A 22,099-nucleotide genomic window follows, 5' to 3' on the forward strand; every position below is an offset into this window, starting at 1 on the left:
GCATGTTGTAATTGCTCCCCATTCAAATAATATTCCCTTTCACTGTTTTTTTCCCAAGGTGGATAACCTCACATTTTCCGACATTGTATTCCATCTGCCAAACCTTAGCCCATTCGCTTAACCTATCTAAATCTCTTTGCAGCCTCTCTGTGTCCTCTACACAACCCGCTTTCCCACTAATCTTTGTGTCATCTGCAAATTTTGTTACACTACACTCCGTCCCCTCTTCCAGGTCATCTATATATTCCAGGTGAGGCCTCACTAAGGCCCTGTACAACTGCAGTAAGACCTCCCTGCTTCTATATTCAAATCCCCTAGCTATGAAGGCCAACATACCATTTGCCGCCTTCCTGTACCTGCGTGCCTACTTTCAGTGACTGATGAACCATGACACCCAGTTCTCGTTGCACCTCCCCTTTTCCTAGTCTGCTGCCCATGTTTGACCTGATGGCAAGAGACTTCATGGTGTCCAGAGTCAATGTTGAGGGCTCCCAGGGCCATTCGCTCCCGACTGTATACCACTGTGGGTCTTTCCTGCCGGTAGGACAGGACATATCCAGGGATCGTGATGGAGGAGTCTGGGATGTTGGCTGAAAGATATGATTCTGTGAATTCATTTGGTTTAATTTAAGGTGATTTAAAGCAAGTCAAATCAGGCATTATGTATTAAATCTTAGATACAAGTGTAGATCCAATTCCTTTTTCCCTTCATGTTGGTGGCAGAGGACTCATCAGAAACCTTTCAGCTATTACAGATTGGGATTGTGACAATCACCTTTCATACAACAGTGAAAATTACTGTATAACCTGTTTTGATAATATTTTCACCGTTTCTCAAAATACTCATTATAAATATCTTTAACCTGATGTTTGCCAACCAGAGGAATATGAGGAATTAACCTTGCCATTAGGTCTTCCACAACTCAAAGGAAGCGGAGCGCGGTTTGAGGGGCGGTACTGGGACGGTAGTGTAGCGTAAATGCGCTACATCCTACTCCCCTTCTGTTAAAGGGGAGGGCTGCTACGCACTCTGCACGGCCCTTTGGTGGTCGCCAGTGGGCCAGCAGGGATGCATGAGACCAGGCAAGCTGCCTGGCACCCAAGACGGAGTGCCGGACTGCACGATGGTCAGGACGACTCAAGGAGTCGGCCGACCAACAAAGATGGCGACCCAGGTCTTTAAAGGCCTCCTGTTTATATAATACCCCGACAGCGAATGTCCGCCAGCTTCGCAACCCACGAAGCTGGCGTTGACATCCGCTCGTGCTAGCCTCGCAGCCTGTGGGGCAATTTCCCCCGTGGGGCGGAAAGGGGTCAGCTTGGGGCGGTGAGGGATCAGCGTGCATGGCAATGAAGTCATCGCTGGTTGCATGCCGACCTAGGGACAGCACCCCCCCCCAAACCTCCAGGCCAATTTCACGGGAGATGGTCGCGCCCCCCCTCCCCCCCCCGAGCGAAAACTGCATTGCATCCCGTTAGCGCCCCCCCCCCCCCCCCCCGCCGGAGGCACGAATGAGGTGCAAAAAAGGGGCAATTTCGCTTCCTAAATATCTTTTCTGATTAGGTGTGTATATATATATATATATTACAATTTGTGATGGCAACATGGATCCAAAAGTAATTTTTTTTATTGCTGCTTTGTGTAACAGATGAGTTTAAATAAAACTCTAGGAACAGACCAATATTCTGCCGCCAGGAAAGAAGTGCTGACCCACATGTGCTCTCGACCAATGCAGGTGAGAGAACTTTAAATTTTCCAGAGATCTCTTGTTTGTACAAAAATAGTATGTTAGTCTGCTTACAAAAATGTTCATGATTCTGGATTTCAAGGCGACATACTTGAACTCTGGTACAAATGTATAGGCATGTAATGATAAATACATTGTAATTTACAGTTAAACTTTATATTGGACAAATTTATCTGCATTTCTGGAAGTCTATCCAACTTAATGTAATATACCCTGCTCAAATTTAAGTTGACTGTACAAACAGAATGTTTGATAAAAAAGCATTATGCTAATAGTACATTGAAGCCTTGATCACAAAGAGCTGATGTTCATTTTGTCTTGAGAACTGTATGGTCCTCAAGTTCTGTACAGGGCATTACTTTCCTACTTCTGATTGTTGGGCTTCACAAATAAGGAATTTGCCCAAAAAAGTACATAAATATTGTAAGTTCACTACACCGTAATTCACAGTTGAATACTTGAGTACATGCTTTTGACATATTGTAATACAGTTGTAGGAAAATGAATGAGAGGCAGGACATATATTGTTCTTCCCCAGTTTTGCTTCAGAAAGCCACTAAATCATATTTGTTTGCTAAAAAGATGCAGTCAATCACAGTTTAACGTCAAAATAACAAACTGAAAACAGATCAACTTGTCAATTCATCATCTTTCAAACTTTCAGTTGATTGTCATCATTTTAATTATCTCATTTCCTTGTGGGACTGTTAATATATCAGCAGTTGCCTGCAGTCATACTGGTAAGTTTACAAAACTAATGAAGTTGGATACAAGCCAAACCCAACTTTTTGTTTCCCAATTTTGTAAATTCATCTGTTGTATCTAATTTTTTTTTAGTCATCATCAAGCATCTATTAAGAAAGTCAAATCAAACTAAAAAATATATATTTTTCAAAGCAGAGAGGTTGCTCCTGAACATTTTAGAGATTCAGACAGTCTCCATTAAATATTGTGACAGAATTATATATGTGGCTATGTCAGTCAAATCTGTGATGAAGAGCCATGATAAAACCAGCAGGACTTTATTTCTTATAAACATAATTTTCAAGGAATATGGCACACAATTTTTCACAAAACCAGTCACTCAGCTTTCAGGCTGTTAGTTCACATCTGGTATTCGGGTATGGTTGTTTAGAGGTGCTTTTTGCGATATTGGTAATTAACGGGAGCATCTCTATTGCTTTAAAAACATAGATATTTAATTTAAGATGGAATTTGTCTTTTATGATTCTTGGAGAAGAATTTTTTAAATCATAAATTATATGCTAGTGTAATGAATATTGTTATTTACACATTCACTGTGCAGTACATTGTGAAGTTAATTGTAACAGTCCATATCCACTATTTAAAAATGTAGTAGTAATACCGATTGCAATATTCCCCCAATTGGCAATTGCAGGAAGAAATGACAAAAAATAGATTTTTTAATAGTGAATGATTATTATTAAAGGTTCAGCATGTGTGCTTTATATTTACTAAACAACAGAGTACAATAATATGATTGGAATATTTTCCATTATTGCACTCTATACAGGTATGAACCAGTCTAGTCGTGTACTGATTAAGATACCCCATGATCTCATGGTACTTATCACATCAAAATACCAGCCCCACTGGTGCAAATAGAGGTAGGCTTCTTCACAGTAGAGAAGGTAATAACTTCACCTCTGTGATGGGGGTAGAGAAATATAGCAATGAAGTATAACACTTGGATTGTTGCCACCCTCACAGCTGAATGAGATGAATAGCGATAGGAAGACAGTATGGAAATGTTTTGAGGGCGCATGAAAGAAGGTGAATGTAGATGAAAAACATTTCAAACATTCATCAGTGCTTTTAGAGTAAATCGAAGACAAATTATTTGATGGCCTTCCTCGCATCTCTTTGTTCGTCCTCATTCCTCTTAATTCTCAGTATTGGCACAGTTTCACCAGTGTGATTTACACCAGCCAGAAATACTTTTCCATGTTCAAATAATTATAATTTCAAGTACATAATTTTTTACTGTAACTCAATGGTGTATCTATTTGTGAAAATTGTACTTCTATTCCTAAACCCTAATGTTTATTATCATGCCATTGCAATAATACACTGAATCAAAAATAGATTCCCTCGTTATATGACAGTATGTTTAAAATAGTAAGAAATTTGTTCTTGCATAACTTAATCGTATTGATGTAAATTTTGGCAAATTTCTCATCTCTATAGAGTTTAACAATCTGAATCAGAAATCTTCTAGTCTGTACTGCCTTTGAACAATTGGTTCAATGCAGTTACAAAGACAAAACCAGCAAGAAGTTTTCTGCCCCATGATTAAGGTTTCATTGCATTCACTGTGTAACTTGATGTTGTGCTTTCAATTTATTCCGCATGTAATAATGTGCAAAGCATACATCAAATGATTTACTATACATTGGCTGGATTTTAGGCTTTTCTGTTTTCGGGGTGAAAACGGAGGCACGACGGGAAAGTTACCGGCTGGGTATAGTCTGCGCTTTGGTAAGGAATTTTCGCCATCTGGGCCTTGCGCCGGGAGCGCAGCGCAAAGGGAGGCGTTGTATACTTTTCGAGGCGTGAACTAAAGTGCCAGGCTGTGTGTGCTCCAAGAGAGGCCTTTGGGGTGGCGGGGAGAGGGAGGATGGGGGACTTAAAAAAAAAACACAAAACATTCCCAAAACATTGCCCACACCACCACAACACAAATTGCTAAAAAAAATTAAAAGAACAAACACTGGCGCGATTCCAGGCGTACGGGTCGGGCAGGAGTCAAAACTCAGATGGTGTCGCAACGAGAGGCGTTGCACTCCCAGTGCAGCTCTTCCCGGCAGTGCTGCTGAGCGCCGCCGTAAAAACAGGTCGAAGGGGCACAAGAGAACTGAACACCGCCTTTCTTGCCGCTCCGGGACGAAACCCAGAGTGCAAAGGACCGGAAAATCCAGCCCCTTGTGTCTTTTCATATACTCCTTTTGGACCACTAACCTTTGATATATCAATTTTAATAGTTTGTCTTGTATATACTTAAGTGAAATTCACATTAATTGATGTGTTTGAATTACTTATGTTGGCTGGGTAGGGAATAGATTGGTGTTTGAAGTCTTACATTCTGAAAGAGCAATGTGAATTTGAAGTCCAACACTATACAAATTCAATTCCTTCCACTATTAATATGATGTGGAAATTGACGCATCATTCATTATATCCTTATCGGAGTCTTCCTCGATTCCGAGGGACTGCCTATGATGATGATGAGATTGTTTGCAAAAAAATTTTTTTTGCAAACGATAAGGATATACACATTGTTTGCATGCCTAACATAAGACTCCCAAAGCAAGCGCTCTACTCGGAACTCCTACACGGCAAGCGAGCCCCAGGTGGGCAGAGGAAACATTTCAAGGACACCCTCAAAGCCTGCTTGATAAAATGCAACATCCCCACCGACACCTGGGAGTCCCTGGCCAAAGACTGCCCTAAGTGGAGGAAGAGCATCCGGGAGGACACTGAGCACCTCTAGTCTCGTCGCCGAGAGCATGCAGAAAACAAAAGCAGGCAGTGGAAGGAGCGTGCGGTAAACCAGACTCCCCACCCACCCTTTCCTTCAATGACTGTCTGTCCCACCTGTGACAGAGACTGTAATTCCTGTATTGGACTGTTCAGTTACCTAAGAACTCATTTTTAGAGTGGAAGCAAGTCTTCCTCGATTTCAAAGGACTGCCTATGATGATGATGATGGATCGTTTGCAGCTTCTAATCTCACTGACAAACAAGAAACTAAAAAAAGTTTCCAAAATGGCATGACTTATTCGAAATCAGCATTTTTCTAAGCAATCCTCTTTTATCCAGTGTTGCATATTTCCTGAGCCTTCCTCTATTGAAAATTGAATTTTTAACATGCATTAGAAGTGGCAGACAGCTCACAAATTTCATCTGCCAGCTGCCTGCCCTTGCTGCTATCCTGCCTGTGTCTTCCACACAATCTTCATTGTGTACCAAACCCTCTAATTTTATGTCTTCGGCAAAGTAAAAAATTGTGCTCTCTATGCCAAAGTTCCAATCATCTATATGTATTGAGAACAGCAATGGACCCAGCCCTGACCACTGTTTACATTTGGCTGCTCAATTTCCTCTTCTATCACGCACAAAATTGCAAATGAGAACAATTCTATCTCACTGTATCATGTACACTGTATTTTAGATGTAATCTACAACAATGTGTTGCAAACAAAACCATTGCAGTGGAAAAGGAATGAATCAGTCACTAAAGAAACGTACATAAAATATAAAACTGATTTGTATAGCAGAAGGAAAGGCAGCACATCATTATTTAATATTTTTTTGAAGATGTAAGTAGCAAATTTTTGAGAGTACAAAAAAAACGGCCCACTAATATTACTGATAGGAGAAATGAAATTAGCCTTAAAGTTAGGAAGTTGCTCGCTGTACAAATTCTAACTCCTTTCTTATATTAAAATGAAATTAAATCTATTTATTGGAATAATAATCGTTGGCATGAAAGAGTAGAAATTGCAGGTTTCTCCACTTTATTGTATTATCACTATTCACCTGCTTTATATCCTGTGCCCTTGAGCACACTTTCTCTCCCTGTGGTACCGAGTGATGCTGCAGTCTAATTCCATTAACTATTGAGGCCATTTGTAAACACTGAACTTTGCTGTTTAGTTGAGCAACTGTACAGAACACAAATTTTGGGACGTCCACTTTGACATGGGACTTTTCTGGCCAGAAGGCCCCCTTCACCTCCAATATCCTTAATGGGACTAACTTTTTGTACTGTACTTTTTTTGACACACAGGTGACAAGCCCTGTCCCCTGTGTACTGCACTTTTTTGGCAGACAGGCATCTGTCCATCCCGCCGCCGCCGCCCTCGGCCCGTATTGCATTTTTTAAGCTCCGCCCCTCCCCCAGTCGAATCATTCCATCCACGTGGTGCCAGAAGCAGGACATGAAGCTCCAACTCTCTTTCCCCCCCCTCCACCCCGCGCCCGATGGCTGCAGGCTGCTGTTCCTCCAGCCGACCAGGCCCCAAGCCCCGAGCCTCCCGTTGAGCTGCGAGCCTCCGATCGGGCCCCTGCCTCCCATGAGCCGCAAGTTCCCCGCTGGTCCCCCGACCGAGCAGTCCCGAGCCTGGAGATAATTTCCCTGTTTCTGGAGTTCTTATTTCCCCGGTGATTTAGCGACCCGACCCGAGCTCTCCGCTGGGCCGCGTTGGAGGGAGGGAGGGAGAGAGAGAAAGCCTGTTTGGGGGGAGGGGGAGAGAGAGAGACTGGTTGGGGGGGGGGGGGAAGAGAGAGAGAGATACACGGGGGGGTGGGGGCGGAGGGGGTGGTAGTAACTCGGGGAAAATAGATCACGTTCTTCCAACCCCCTACAAGGGACATCGTTGGAGTGGATAATATCCAGAAGTCACAACACTGTCACTATTCACTTCATACACAATAGACCCGTTAACAATCCCGACAATGCCCCCTCTATGGTGGGGGGGTGCATGCACTTGGACTGGGGTAAGGCACTTCAGCTGGGGGAGACCTGCACTTAGACTGAGGTAAGGCATTTTGGCTGGGGGAAGAAAGTATTTGGACTGGGGTAAGGCACTTTGGCTGGGGGATGGAAGTACTTGTAGTGGGGTAAGGCACTTTGGCAGGGGGAGGCATACACTTGGACTGGTGTAAGGTACTTCAGCTGGGGTAGGCGTGCACTTGGACTGGGATAAGGGACTTTGGCTGGCCCTGCTGTCTTCTGGGGAGCTCCGTCCTCTGTTGCTTCAGGAAGTCAAAGTGGATCGAGTTATAATTTGCAAACTCAGTGAGACCTTGAGATGGGCAGCTCGAGTTACACATTCCTGTGAAACTTCAGGGTGTGGCTTATCTTCCAAAGGGACCAATTAGAAATAAGGGGTGGGGCATGTTGACCATTTTTGCAGTACAAATAAGCACGTCCATCATTAATTGGTCAGTCTTCACCTGTGTGAATGATGCCTGGAATGAAAAAATTTTAAAATGTACCTTGCAGAGATGTCTTCATTCTTCAAATGGAAGGATCCCTCCACACACCTTTCCACTTGGCCATCCCATAGGATTCCTCTATTCAATTAAGTTGAGGCTTATGTATTCATGGCGACTAACAGGTCCTGAAGTTTCTTTAAAAGCTATACCATATACTGTGAATTTAATAAAATAACAAGTTCTGTTATTGATTGTTTTACATGTCCCAGCAGTGAAGACGACTTCAATGTAAGTGTATTTAATCTCTTTCCAGATGGCGCTGTACTTCTGTACTGGAGTCCTTTGTGATGAAACATTGTTCCGCCATTATGCACTTAATGTGCCTTTCTACACTCACTTCACTTCGCCCATCCGCCGTTATGCTGATATCATTGTCCATCGACTTCTTGCTGCAGCTATTGGTAGGTTACACAATCTTTGCCTCAGAGGAGTTTGTGTGTGTGTATAGTGAAACGAAATGAAATATTAAATAAATTGGACTATGATGTTTTTTAATCGAGTTGTACTGCAGGAGTTTTGCCATGCTTAGATGTCACATCAAAGATTGACTTCGGTCTTCCGAACTTAGGGTTCCCATTGGCTGGAAAACAGGCCTTTAGAGTTTATTTTCAGCCAATGAAAACTCTATCTGAGCCAATCATATCTGGAAGTTTTCAGGTTCAATGCCCAAAGTGCAATGAATTAGCTAATCTCAGGCAGGACAGCAGCTGGGGAACAACAACTGGCTTCAGCATTCCTGTACTCGGGAACGAAGGAAAAAAACAATCAGGGTTCTAGCTCCTGATCTTTATCAGGTGACCAGTATCCCTTCTACAACTATTGGCCTTGCATTTAAATTGTTTGCAACTTCTAATGTAAAATACTGAACATGAAAAGTTGTGTTCCTATTTGTAGTTGCTTCTGCAAGTAGACTCCCATCTGCTTTCACACAAATATATTTTCAGAATTTTCTGTGAACTAGTCTTTTAGCTTACCAGATATCTTATCTTAAAAATGCCATTGCATTGTATTGATACACAGGCGACCTATTATTAAATGGATATTTCCAAACCATTTTAATCCTTTGGTTCCCTTTTGTTTGTGTTGAAGAAAGGAGCTGGGTATCTGTAGGCAATTAAGATAGCAATGTGGATCCCTGAATGTGTGCTCAGTTTTAACCAACAATATTTGCCCTTTCCAAATTAAGTTCTGTTTAACTTGGGGATGATCTATTGGGTAACTGCTGTCCAACTGAAGGTCAATATAGCATTCACCAAATGCTGTTTGCCTAGATCTCATCAGGCAATCATCCCTGGGGATAGAGTTAAAAGGGTACATTTGAGCAAATAGCTTTTTGCTGTATAAGCATTGTTTGCTGCACCTTTGTTTTAACCCTTTTCTGAGTAGTTATTGATGCAAGAGCATCCCAAATACCTGGGTATGGAACATCTGACCTAAAACTGAAAGAAATACTACTGAAAGTTACAAAGCTAACTTGTAGCTTTTTTGACTGGTAAACACATTAGTGAAATTTGAAACTACAGTTCATCTTGATGCCTATTGTTCATTGAATAAATTAGTCATATTGGCCGGAATCTTACCAGCCCTGCAAGGGCGAATTTGGAGGCGGACCCGCTGTCAAAATGGGTGTGATTGACAGGGGGCAAAAGTCCGTTCTGAACCCGCCTCCTTGTCAATTTCCAAAGTGCCGGTTCTGGCTGCGGTTTGCAAACCCGGCACTAAGTGACGCATCAGGCAATTGTGCTAGTTAACAAGCTGCTTAAAGCTATTTAAGCAACATTTTACCAGGTCAAAGGGATTTTTCCAAGTTTTTTACGAGGTTAGCATTCCTCGGGTATCACGTCAGTTAAGTGTGTCGGGTTCTCAACAACTCTGGATTGGTTTGACTAGTTAACAGCTGCAGAAGTAGTAAAAAAGGTACCATTTCACAGCTGTTCAATTTCCAATCAAAGAAGCTGGAGCCTTCAGGATTTGAAATACACTTTTCAGCTTTATGGAGGTTTGAAGTGTTTGCAGTGAAGTCTCTATCCAACTCCAAATCACCTCCTTGTAGCAACCTATCTCACCATTGATAGATTGCTTCTGTCATCTCAACTTCAGCTGCCATCTATTCCACCAGCATCGGTGCTCTTGAAAAAATCTCACCTTGATCCTTAGAATCTCACCACGACCAGCCCCAACACCAACATTACTAAGCACACCAGCATCACCAACAACAATGCCAACCTCCTCCTCAGTCATCTGATGCTGCACAGGACACAGGGCATCAGCACCTGGGAGGCCAGGGATGACATCACCATGGCCACATTTACTTCACTTGACGCTGTACACCCTGGCTGCCACATGATGCGCCAGGTTGGCACCACCCCACTCCAACACCGTAAAACATCCCTATAATGCCCAAGCCGTTCCTTTCACACTCATCACCATTGCAAGGGGTACCATTATGTCTCACCATTCACTGCAGCTCACTAAGCCACTTCCAAAGGTGCACGCAGATCTGTCCAAGAAGGCAAAGTGTTGAAAATATAGATTTCAATGTTTGACAACTCATTAGCAGAAACTTTACATCAGCATTGGCGATAACACACAAGTGCCTACCCTTGTGTGTTGTTAGTTGGTATGATTGGACAAGGATGAGGGTTAGCGTAAGGAGTGGCGAATGAGATGGGGTTGTGATAATTAGATAGAGTGAGAAGGATGGTGTGGATAAGGATGTGGACAAGTAAGGTAAGGAAGGCAAAGGAATGGGGATGTGATGAGTGGCACAGCGATGAGGTGGAGTGTGGCTTTGCAGTAACGTTTTGTGATCCACTGAGATCATTGAAAGGTTTGCGTCACTGCAACCAGGTCCTCCTGACGATATCCCTGCTTGTGCCCTCCTGGACAACATGCAACCAGGCTGTGTTGGTGTCCTGGGGCGGTCTTTTCTGCCCATTGGAAGGGAAGAGAACCTCCCTGTGTGCTGTAACACCTTCCATAAGCATCTGGAGGGAGTCATGGGAGAGCCTAGGTGCAGCCGTGCACCTTTATGCAATGTTTGTCAGTGTTTGCAGCACCTCAATGCTGTAGAACACTGACAACACAACTGTCAAAATGTATGTGGGCATGGTCCCTTTAAGGAAACTGGCTGATGACGCCATCAAACCCGCTTCCTTTTAATTGGCTGGGAACCTCTCAGGACAGGCAAACCCAGTCAAGGTAAAATCACGTCGGAGGCCCGGATCAATACAGCTGCGGGGTCAGGACTCACCAAGGACGCCGCCCGCCCCGGACCGGCCGATGTTGATAAAATCCAGCCCATTGTATGTGTTATGTTTTTAATACTCTTATGAACGATTCTATGAGGTCGAGTATTGTACTTGAACTGTTGCGACCTTAGTCCCATTTATTGTAACTCCAGAGTGAGGCACAAGCATGGTAGACAGCCTTTTATACTGGGTCCTGCACATCAATGCAGGTGACCCTCAGGTCTCCCACCTCAGTGTCCCCTCGTGGCACACCTTATGTGACTTGACAGTTAGTATACATGGTCGACATACATGACAGTATGAACTCCCACTTAACTACATTGAACTGATTAGACAGTGTCCTGTTCTGTTTGAATCACATTCGTTATTTAAGTTTCGTTTAATCCAAAGTCTAAATGTAATTATCCATGCATTAAATTATTTTAAAAGCTGCAAAATCAATTCAAACATTGCACTAACATAATTATTTCACTTGGTAAATACAACATTTAAACTTAGCTATCCAGTGGAATAGTTAGCCAGTTTTATAAACTGCAGCCTAACCAATAATGAAGCATCATATATAATAAAGGCATTTTGGGTCATTTTACTAAAGATATTTGTTGGTTAATAAGACTTTTTATATCCTTTAGATGGTATTTTGGATTTTATTTTTTAGGTTCTGGTCGACAAATTGGTCTAAGTAAATGTGACATTCAGAAACAAGCAGACCATTGCAATGGGAAGAAAAGTGCTTCAAAAAAAGTGCAAGAACTTAGCAGTGACATTTTTTTCTCTGTTTTTGTGAAGGTAAGGATACTTGCAATTATTTATTTGGTAGCTTGCAATTGTTTTGACTATGAGATGTGTCTTGGCACAGCAGGAATGGGAAGAGTGGGGCATTGAATCATTTTGGAGTCAACATTGCAAGGGACCTTGTTAAGGAGGACTTGGGCCTAGCAGCAATTGCATACATGCCAAACATCAGTGTTCTTTGGGCCTGGTCCACGTCAGTATTTGCTGACAAAAATTAGTGCAGACCAGTCCTCTTGCCCTTTCGTGTCACCCCTCCCCAAGTCCTGCTGCTCATCAAAGTGATTTCAGTTGCTGCATACTGCTGATGGGAATTCATTGTGGTTGCAGCAGCCAGAGTCAATACCATTAGCAGCAGGACTCCATAAGGAGTGGCGCTCAAGGAAGACAGAATGGGAGAAATTAACGGCAACGAAGGGGAGGGAAGTAGAGGGAGAGAAAAGGTAGCAGAAGCTGCGAGCAGTTCCATTGGAAGGGAAAGGGAAGAAGATAGAAACAGCATTCTTAAGTGGGGACAAAGACAATATCAGCATTAACAAAGAGGAAGTGGGGAGAAAGGGTACCAACGGGAAAAAATGGCTAACGGGAGGGAGATGAGTGTCAGCTTGGACTGAGGAAGCTGAAGGGGGAGAAGAGTGTCAGAGAGGGGTGAAGGCCTCTGGAGAAAGTTATACATCCATAGATAAGTTCAGTGTTTTATAAGAACTATGTAATTTTTGATGTAATTATTGTGTCATAAATTTAATTGCTGGGGTATCCTTTCGCACCAAGTCTTATTCACCCAGCACCTCTGTGCTTGCTGACCTACATTGACTCCCAATACGCCAACGCCCTGATTTTAAAATTCTCATCTTTGTGTTCAAATCCCTCCAAGGCCTTGCCTCGCCCTATCTCTGTAACCTACAGCCCTCCGAGATCTCTGCAACTCATCCCATTCTGGCCTCTTATAAGAACATAAGAACATAAGAATTAGGAACAGGAGTAGGCCATCTAGCCCCTCGAGCCTGCTCCGCCATTCAATAAGATCATGGCTGATCTGGTCGTGGACTCAGCTCCACTTACCCGCCCTCTCCCCGTAACCCTTAATTCCCTTATTGGTTAAAAATCTATCTATCTTTGACTTGAAAACATTCAATGAGCTAGCCTCAACTGCTTCCTTGGGCAGAGAATTCCACAGATTCACAACCCTCTGGGAGAAGAAATTCTTTCTCAACTCGGTTTTAAATGGGCTCCTCTGTATGCTGAGGCTGTGCCCCCTAGTTCTAGTCTTCCCCACCAATGGAAACAACCTCTCTGCCTCTATCTTGTCTATCCCTTTCATGATTTTAAATGTTTCTATAAGATCACCCCTCATCCTTCTGAACTCCAAGGAGTAAAGACCCAGTCTACTCAATCTATCATCATAAGGTAACCCCCTCATTTCTCGAATCAGCCTAGTGAATCGTCTCTGTACCCCTTCCAAAGCTAGTATATCCTTCCTTAAGTAAGGTGACCAAAACTGCACGCAGTACTCCAGGTGCGGCCTCACCAATACCCGATACAGTTGCAGCAACACCTCCCTGCTTTTGTACTCCATCCCTTTCGCAATGAAGGCCAACATTCCATTTACCTTCCTGATTACCTGCTGCACCTGCAAACTAACCTTTTGGGTCCAAGAGTTTCATGCACAAGGACCCCCAGGTCCCTCTGCACCACAGCATGTTGTAATTTCTCCCCATTCAAATAATATTCCCTTTGACTGTTTTTTTTTCCCCAAGGTGGATGACCTCACACTTTCCGACATTGTATTCCATCTGCCAAACCTTAGCCCATTCGCTTAACCTATCCAAATCTCCTTGCAGCCTCTCTGAGTCCTCTACACAACCCGCTTTCCCACTAATCTTAGTGTCATCTGCAAATTTTGTTGCACTACACTCTGTCCCCTCTTCTAGGTCATCTATGTATATTGTAAACAGTTGTGGTCCCAGCACTGATCCCTGTGGCACACCACTAACCACTGATTTCCAACCGGAAAAGGATCCATTTATCCCGACTCTCTGCTTTCTGTTCGCCAGCCAATTCTCTATCCATGCTAATACATTTCCTCTGACTCCGCGTACCTTTATCTTCTGCAGTAACCTTTTGTGTGGCACCTTATCGAATGCCTTTTGGAAATCTAAATACATCACATCCATCGGTACACCTCTATCCACCATGCTCGTTATATCCTCAAAGAATTCCAGTAAATTAGTTAAACATGATTTCCCTTTCATGAATCCATGCTGCGTCTGCTTGATTGCACTATTCCTATCCAGATGTCCCGCTATTTCTTCCTTAATGATAGTTTCAAGCATTTTCCCCACTACAGATGTTAAACTAATCGGCCTATAGTTACCTGCCTTTTGCCTGCCCCCTTTTTTAAACAGAGGCGTTACATTAGCTGCTTTCCAATCCGCTGGTACCTCCCCAGAGTCCAGAGAATTTTGGTAGATTATAACAAATGCATCTGCTATAACTTCCGCCATCTCTTTTAATACCCTGGGATGCATTTCATCAGGACCAGGGGACTTGTCTACCTTCAGTCCCATTAGTCTGTCCAGCACTACCTCCCTAGTGATAGTGATCATCTCAAGGTCCTCCCTTCCCACATTCCTATGATCAGCAATTTTTGGCATGGTTTTTGTGTCTTCCACTGTGAAGACGGAAGCAAAATAATTGTTTAAGGTCTCAGCCATTTCCACATTTCCCATTATTAAATCCCCCTTTTCATCTTCTAAGCGACCAACTTTTACTTTAGTCACTCTTTTCCGTTTTATATATCTGTAAAAGCTTTTACTATCTGTTTTTATGTTTTGCGCAAGTTTACCTTCGTAATCTATCTTCCCTTTCTTTATTGCTTTTTTAGTTATTCTTTGCTGTTGCTTAAAATTTTCCCAATCCTCTAGTTTCCCACTAACCTTGGCCACCTTATACGCATTGGTCTTTGATTTGATACTTTCCTTTATTTCCTTGGTTATCCACGGCTGGTTATCTCTTCTCTTGCCGCCCTTCTTTTTCACTGGGATATATTTTTGTTGCACATTATGAAAGAGCTCCTTAAAAGTCCTCCACTGTTCCTCAATTGTGCCACCGTTTAGTCCTTGTTTCCAGTCTACTTTAGCCAACTCTGCCCTCATCCCACTGTAGTCCCCTTTGTTTATGCATTGTACGCTCGTTTCTGACACAACTTCCTCATCTTCAATCTGTATTACAAATTCAACCATATTGTGATCACTCATTCTGAGAGGATCTTTTACGAGGAGATCGTTTATTTTTCCTGTCTCGTTACACAGGACTAGATCCAAAATGGCTTGCTTCCTTGTAGGCTCTGTTACATACTGTTCTAAGAAACAATCCCGTATGCATTCTATGAATTCCTCCTCCAGGCTACCCCCTGCGATTTGATTTGACCAACCGATATGTAGGTTAAAATCCCCCATAACTACTGCCGTTCCTTTTTTACATGCCTCCATTATTCCCTTGATTATTGCCCGCCCCACCATGAAGTTATTTTTTGGGGGCCTATAAACTACGCCGACCAGTGACTTTTTTCCCTTACTATCTCTAATCTCCACCCACAATGATTCAACATTTTGTTCATTGGAGCCAATATCATCCCTCACAACTGCCCTGATATCATCCTTTATTAACAGAGCTACCCCACCTCCTTTCCCTTCTTGTCTATCTTTCTGAATCGTCAGATACCCCTGTATGTTTAATTCCCAGTCTTGGCCACCTTGCAACCATGTTTCTGTAATGGCCACCAAATCATACCCATTTGTAATGATTTGTGCCGTCAACTCATTTACTTTATTTCAAATGCTTCTCTGATTTCCTTCGCTCCACCATTGGCAGCCATGCCTTCAGCTGCCTAAGCCCAGAGCTATGGAATTAATTCTCTAAACCTCTCGACCTCTCCACCTTTCTCTTCTCCTTTACATTTCTCCTTAAAACATACCTCTTTGACCAAGCTTTTGGTCACCTTTCCTAATATCTCTTATATGATTACCCTCCTGTGAAGTGCCTTGGGATGTTTTGCTCTGTCAAAGGCACTATACAAATGCAAGTTGTTGCTGTTATATATCATGCATTGGGTCAGAAAGCAAGATAGCTGCAGAGAATATATATTAACAATTTGATTGCTTTGTTTTTTGGTAGTTGCTAACTGCAGATTGGTAGCTTTGGGGAAAACATTTTACCAAACTGATCAGCTACCCTTTTGCAGATTTCTTGTTCAGGATTTATAGTGGTAGTTTTTCTTGCCTGTTCTACATTTGAGCAAATCAGCATGATTACGTGAACTTGTGATTATTTAAAACCAATTAGACAAGTGTGATGGGTGTTTTCGGCCTGTGATAAGTAAGCAGAATGACTACCTTTATTCATTTCATCCTTTTAAGATGGTTACAGTTAAAATGCAAACTGTTTTTCCTAAACATAATTCAAAATGAAAACCGCAGCCCAGTTGTGTGCAAGACATAGCCAGATTATTTGTTTTATAAAGCAGTTAGGATACAAGGCCATTTTTCTAGATTAAGTTAAAGTTGGTTTTAGTGGCTGCAACAACTTAAGTGAAATGTTAATACAGATACAACGTCCCAAATCCGGAATTCCGAAAACTGGACATTTTTTTTAAAAGCACATTGCAGTTGGAGTCATCCGACGTGCGATCGGTCCGAGCCTTGCCAAATGACCCTCGACCCTGACCCATGTGTGACCCAACTTGACTCACACGCTATTTTCATGTCTGACCCGAAATCTGGAAAAATACGAAAACTGGCACGGCCTCGGCCCTGAGGATGCCGGATTTGGGACGTCGGATTTTCTTCTCCGAAATCCAGAAAAATACGAAAACCGGTTCGGCCTCGGTCCCGAGGTTGCTGGATTCGGGACATTGCACCTGTATATGCAAACTATTGGGTCCTGCTCTTGTCTGCCAAAATTGCTCACTAGTCCAAAATCATTCTGGAATGCAAAGATAAACTCTGGCTTCTATTCTCCACTGCTAACCGACTTCTTAAACCACTCACCCCTGTCTCCTCCACCCTCACCTCCAACAACAAGTGTGAGGAGCTCATGAACTTTTTTGTCTCTGAGATTGAGACTATCCGTTCGGCCACCTCTGCCACTTCCCTTCCTTCCCCTAGCCCTGAACTCGCACCTTTCTCCAGTTCTCTCCGAACTCCCCTCATGACCTTTCTGAGCTCATCTTGTCCGTGAGATCCACTTCCTGCTCCCTCGACCTTATTCCCGCCAAACTGCTGACCACCCAACTTTCTTTTCTGTCTCCCATGTTAGCGGTTCTCTCTCCTCGGGTACTGCCCCCCTCTCCTTCAAATCTGCCGTCATCACCCCTCTCCTCAAAAACAACCCTTGACCCCCTCCGTCCTTGCAAACTAGCGCCCCATCTCCAACCTCCCTTTCCTCTCCAAAGTCCTTGAACGTGTTGTCGCCTCCCAAATTCATGCCCATCTTTCCCGCAACTCCATGTTTGAATCTCTCCAATCAGGTTTCTGACCCTGCCACAGTACTGAAACGGCTCTCTTCAGAATCACAAATTACAACCTTTGTGACTGTGACAAAGGCAAACTTATCACTCCTCATCCTTCTTGACTTGTCTGCAGTCTTTGACATGGTTGACCTCTCCATCCCTCTCCAATGCCTCTCCACCGTTGTCCAGCTGGGTGGGACTTTATTCGCCTGGTTCTATTCTTATCTATCATAGCCAGAGAATCACCTGTAACGGCTTCTCTTCCCGCTCCCACATTGTTATCTCTGATGTCCCCCAAGGATCTATCCTTGCCCCCCTCCTATTTCTCATCGACATGCTGCCCCTTGGCGACATCATCCGAAAACATAGCGTCAGTTTCCACATGTACATTGATGACACCCAGCTCTACCTCATCACCACTTCTCTCGATCCCTCCACGTGCTCTAAATTGTCAGACTGCTTCTCTGACATCCAGTTCTGGATGAGCAGAAATGTTCTCCAATTAAATATTGGAAAGACCGAAGCCATTGTTTTTGGTCCCCGCCACAAACTCTATTCCCCAGCCACTGACTCCATCCCTCCCCATAACATCTGTCTGAGGCTGAACCAAACTGTTCGCAACTTTGGTATCATATTTGATCCTGAAATGAGCTTCCGACCACATATCTGCGGCATAACTAAGACCGCCTATTTCCACCTCCGTAACATCACCTTTTCCGCCCTTACTTCAGCTCATCTATTGCTGAAACCCTCATCCATGCCTTTTTTACCTCTAGACTTGACTATTCCAATGCACTCCTGGCTAGCATTCCACATTCTAATCTTCGTAATCCTGAGGTCATCCAAAACTCGGCTGCCCTTGTCCTAACATGCACCATGTCCTGTTCACCCATCACTTCACACTTCTCTGCATTAAATTTCATCTGCACTAATTTCACCGGTCTGTCTTTCTTCTGCTGATGTCTGTTATTTCAGGCTAATCATGGCTAAACATTTCTTCCCAACCCCCCACCCACCCCCGCATCTACGTAATCTCCTGGGAGAGAAAAAAAAGAGAAAAAACCCAGGGCTAATAAAGGAAAAAATACTCTGGAAAATTCCTCTCTGACCTCCTCAGTCAATCGAATCCAGTCAAGGAGATCACATGGACCAAGTGATATCTATATAGACACTTACCTTCTATATGATGTGATCTCTGCTCTAGTCAGGAACCTAGCCAGCTCCCTCTTGAAGGCATGCGAGAGTCAGCACCCACCATACCAGCTGACAATGTATTCCAGAGGCTCACAATTCTTGGGGAAAAGAACTGCCTAACATCCAGTCTATTCCTCTTCTTACATAGTTTAAACTTGTGTCCCCTACTCCTCCCCACTCTGTTAAACTGGAATAATCTATTAATAAGGATGATTTCCAGCCCTTTGATTATTTTATTGACCTCTATCAGGTCACCTCCAAGTCCACAATGCTCTAAAGTTAATAGACCAAGGTTCTTAAGCCTATCTGAGTAGCTCAGGTTCTTTAAGCTAGGAATCATTCTTGTAGCTCTCTGGACCAAGGCAATGAGATCACCCACCATGTGAGGGGACCAAAACTGGCCAAAGTACTTTAGATGCAGTCTGACCAGTGACCTGTATGGTATCAAAATGGTGTCAATAAAGTGGAACCAGAATTTATTTGACTTTTTAAACAGGGAAAACAATTAATCTATGAATGAATGACTAATAGTTCCTTGGTGGTCGATAAAGGGCTGATGAATAATGACCAGGATTGTGCTGAGAACAGAAAAAATCAGGCAGAGTTCCTACTTTCAATAGCTACCGAGTGTGTATGCGTGCATGTGTGTGTGTGTACTTATGTTTAATGCATATATGTATGAATGTATATTGCATTATATAGACATTGGATGAGAACAGGGTCAGACTAGTTGTGATGGTCAACTAGACTGTGAACTTTTACCGAGTATGCTCCTGAATTTTAAAAAAAAGACAACTTTGGTCAAAGACCAGAGTAGTACTGGAACTCCACCCTATCATCTCAAGGAGATAATTGAAGAGGAAACATCTACGAACTCCACAACCAAAATGGAATGAAAATATGAGAGATGTTATGACTAAGGAAAATTGAAACCAGTATCTTTAAAAAAAGATGGAGAAAGCGAGAAATAAAGTGGATACACAGGGATGGTTACAATTTACTCATCTCATTGTTGTCGTCGAGAATGTCATAGCCTGTAAGTTCACAGCTTGTGATGTTTAGAACTTCTCAGAACTCAGAGGTAAGAATGCTGCTTTGTAATCACTACCAGATATCCATGATGTATTATAAAACACGAGTTGAAGTCCACTTGGGTTGCTCAAGAACAGAAGTTTTTTTTTTAAATCCTCCTTGTAACTGACTCTGCTCGTCTCCCACTCTAACTTTTTTTTATTTCTCTGTCGCCCACTATTTCTGTCTTCCTCTTAGTCTGCGTGTGGCTGTCACACACTGTCGTCCATCGTTGTCTTTGTATCTGTTTCCAACACTTTCTGTGTCTCATACTCTTAGTTCGTCTTTTGCACACCCTTTCTATTTCTCTCTCTATCTGTTTCTGTTTTTTTTCTCTCTGATTCTGTATGTTTCTGCTGTTCCTTTTCTTGATGGATGTCTTCATTAAAATCTTCTTTAAAAACGTGGCTGAGACTCACCAAGTATGAGTGCAAACTAGATTTTATAAAGTCAAAAAGTAATCCATAAAGAATTTAAAAGCTAAATACAGTAACAGTGCCACAGAGCTAAAACAATTATATCATTAAACATAAAATATTGGACTTCCCTTAGTGTTGCATGCAGATTATTTTTTTTAATTGAATACATAAGTATACTCCTTACCTGATGCAGAAATAAATCCAGCACATGTTGTTATATAAATAAATCCGTGCCCATTAATTGCTGTAATTAAATGCATGCCACTTAGAGATCATAGTTACGTAAATAAGATCATCTCAAGTGCCCCTAACGCTAATTATAATTGTTAAGTATCGAATAACTCCACGAGGCTAAGTATGGTGAGCTAGTTCAGGTATGACCTTACTCCAGTTTATTTATTCTCAAAGTGAGGATTCAACATGGCTGCCAACATTATATGCACAGCTTGCACATGTCTACCAGTGACCATTAGGACTCCGACAGTCGCGCCCTCCGGTGGCAGGTAAAATCCAGTTAACTTACATAACATAATTTCCCCCAAAGTCCTTGGTAAAGGTTGCATTTACAAGTTGAGATGGTCCGGGGCCTTCCGCTCCCTGGTTGATCATCTCAGTTCGAACCCAAGCTTGGGTGAATTAGTAGGACCATTGCTGCATTGCGGAGCAGTCGGTCTGACAGGATGGTCGGGGATGATAGGTTCGTCTTCGTGAATGACACAAGGGTCAACTGATGGTTGGATGTGTGTTGGTTGGTTGATGATGATGTCATCTTCAATTTGTTCAGGGTTGTCTGTGAATCGCAGTTTGGTTTGGTCGATGGGCCTCTTGCACATTTGGCCATTTAACAGTTTGGCTATAAAACACCCTGTTCCCCTCCTTGGCCAAAACCATGCCAGCAACCCACTTTGGACCATGACCATAATTCAGGACAAACACAGGGTCATGAACAGCAATTTCACGTGATATGGCTGAGCGATCGTGGTACCATTTCTGCCGTTGCCTTCTGGTTTCGATGTGATCATTGAGATCCGGATGTACAAGGGAGAGCCTGGTTTTGAGGCCTCTCTTCATTAACAGCTCAGCGGGAGGGACCCCAGTGAGTGAGTGGGGTCTCGTCCAGTAACTGAGCAGAATGCGGGACAAGCCGGTCTGTATGGAGCCGTGAGTCACTCGTTTTAGGCTCTGCTTAATGGTTTGGATAGCCCGCTCCCTTGGCCATTAGACGCGGGTTTGAAAGGGGCAGATCTGACATGCTTGATGCCATTACGTGTCATAAACTCGTGGAACTCCGAACTGGTGAAACACGGTCCGTTATCGCTGACAAGGACGTCGGGCAGGCCATGGGTGGCGAACATGGCCCGGAGGCTTTCAATAATGGCTATGGACATACTGGATGACATGATTACGCATTCAATCCATTTGGAGTAAGCGTCCACTGCCACTAAAAACATTTTGCCGAGAAAGGGGCCGGCAAAGTCGATGTGGATCCTTGACCACGGTTTGGATGGCCATGACCACAGACTCAGCGGAGCCTCCACAGGTGCGTTACTCAGTTGCATGCAAGTGTTGCACTGATGCACGCATGACTCCAAGTCTGAGTCAATGCCGGGCATCCATTTACTCCAAATGGATTGAATGCGTAATCATGTCATCCAGCACATCCACAGCCACTATTGAAAGCCTCCAGGCTATGTTCGCCACCCATGGCCTGCCCGATGATATTTTATGCACAGTACTTGCCGGTGAGTTTCGATGCTGGGAAGATATCTGTTTCGAGTTTTCGTCCGTGGAAATGCATGCCTGGGCGATTGTGGTGGCCCTGCTCAGGTCAAGAGAGTCAGCAGCCAGCAGTTTTTGAAGGATAATCTCGTAGCCAATGCCAAGCACGAAAAAGTCCTGCAGCATTTCCTCCAAAGCAGCTCCGAAGTTGCACGGCCCAGCGACACGTCTCAGGTTGCCGACAAATTCCGCCACATTCTGGCCCTCGGAGTGATTGTGCGTATAGAAACGATACCTCGCCATAATGATGTTTTCCTTCGGTTTAAAGTGGTTTCGAACCAGCGTACACAATTCATCGTAAGTCTTACCCATTGG

At 43.3% G+C, this 22,099-nt stretch overlaps 1 protein-coding gene across 3 annotated transcripts in view; it reads left to right on the top strand.

Annotated features, from left to right (window-relative positions):
• dis3l2 (DIS3 like 3'-5' exoribonuclease 2) overlaps window positions 1–22,099 on the top strand; it is a 437,600-nt gene that overhangs the window by 401,499 nt on the left and 14,002 nt on the right. For all 3 annotated transcript variants that reach the window (XM_070883462.1, XM_070883465.1, XM_070883463.1), the window contains exons 16-18: window positions 1,650–1,736; window positions 8,023–8,170; window positions 11,679–11,809. In XM_070883462.1, the coding sequence (XP_070739563.1) occupies window positions 1,650–1,736; window positions 8,023–8,170; window positions 11,679–11,809 (366 nt within the window). The remainder of the gene's footprint in view (window positions 1–1,649; window positions 1,737–8,022; window positions 8,171–11,678; window positions 11,810–22,099) is intronic.

The sequence above is a fragment of the Pristiophorus japonicus genome, chromosome 6, assembly GCF_044704955.1.
Source record: "Pristiophorus japonicus isolate sPriJap1 chromosome 6, sPriJap1.hap1, whole genome shotgun sequence".
NCBI lineage: Eukaryota > Metazoa > Chordata > Chondrichthyes > Pristiophoridae > Pristiophorus > Pristiophorus japonicus.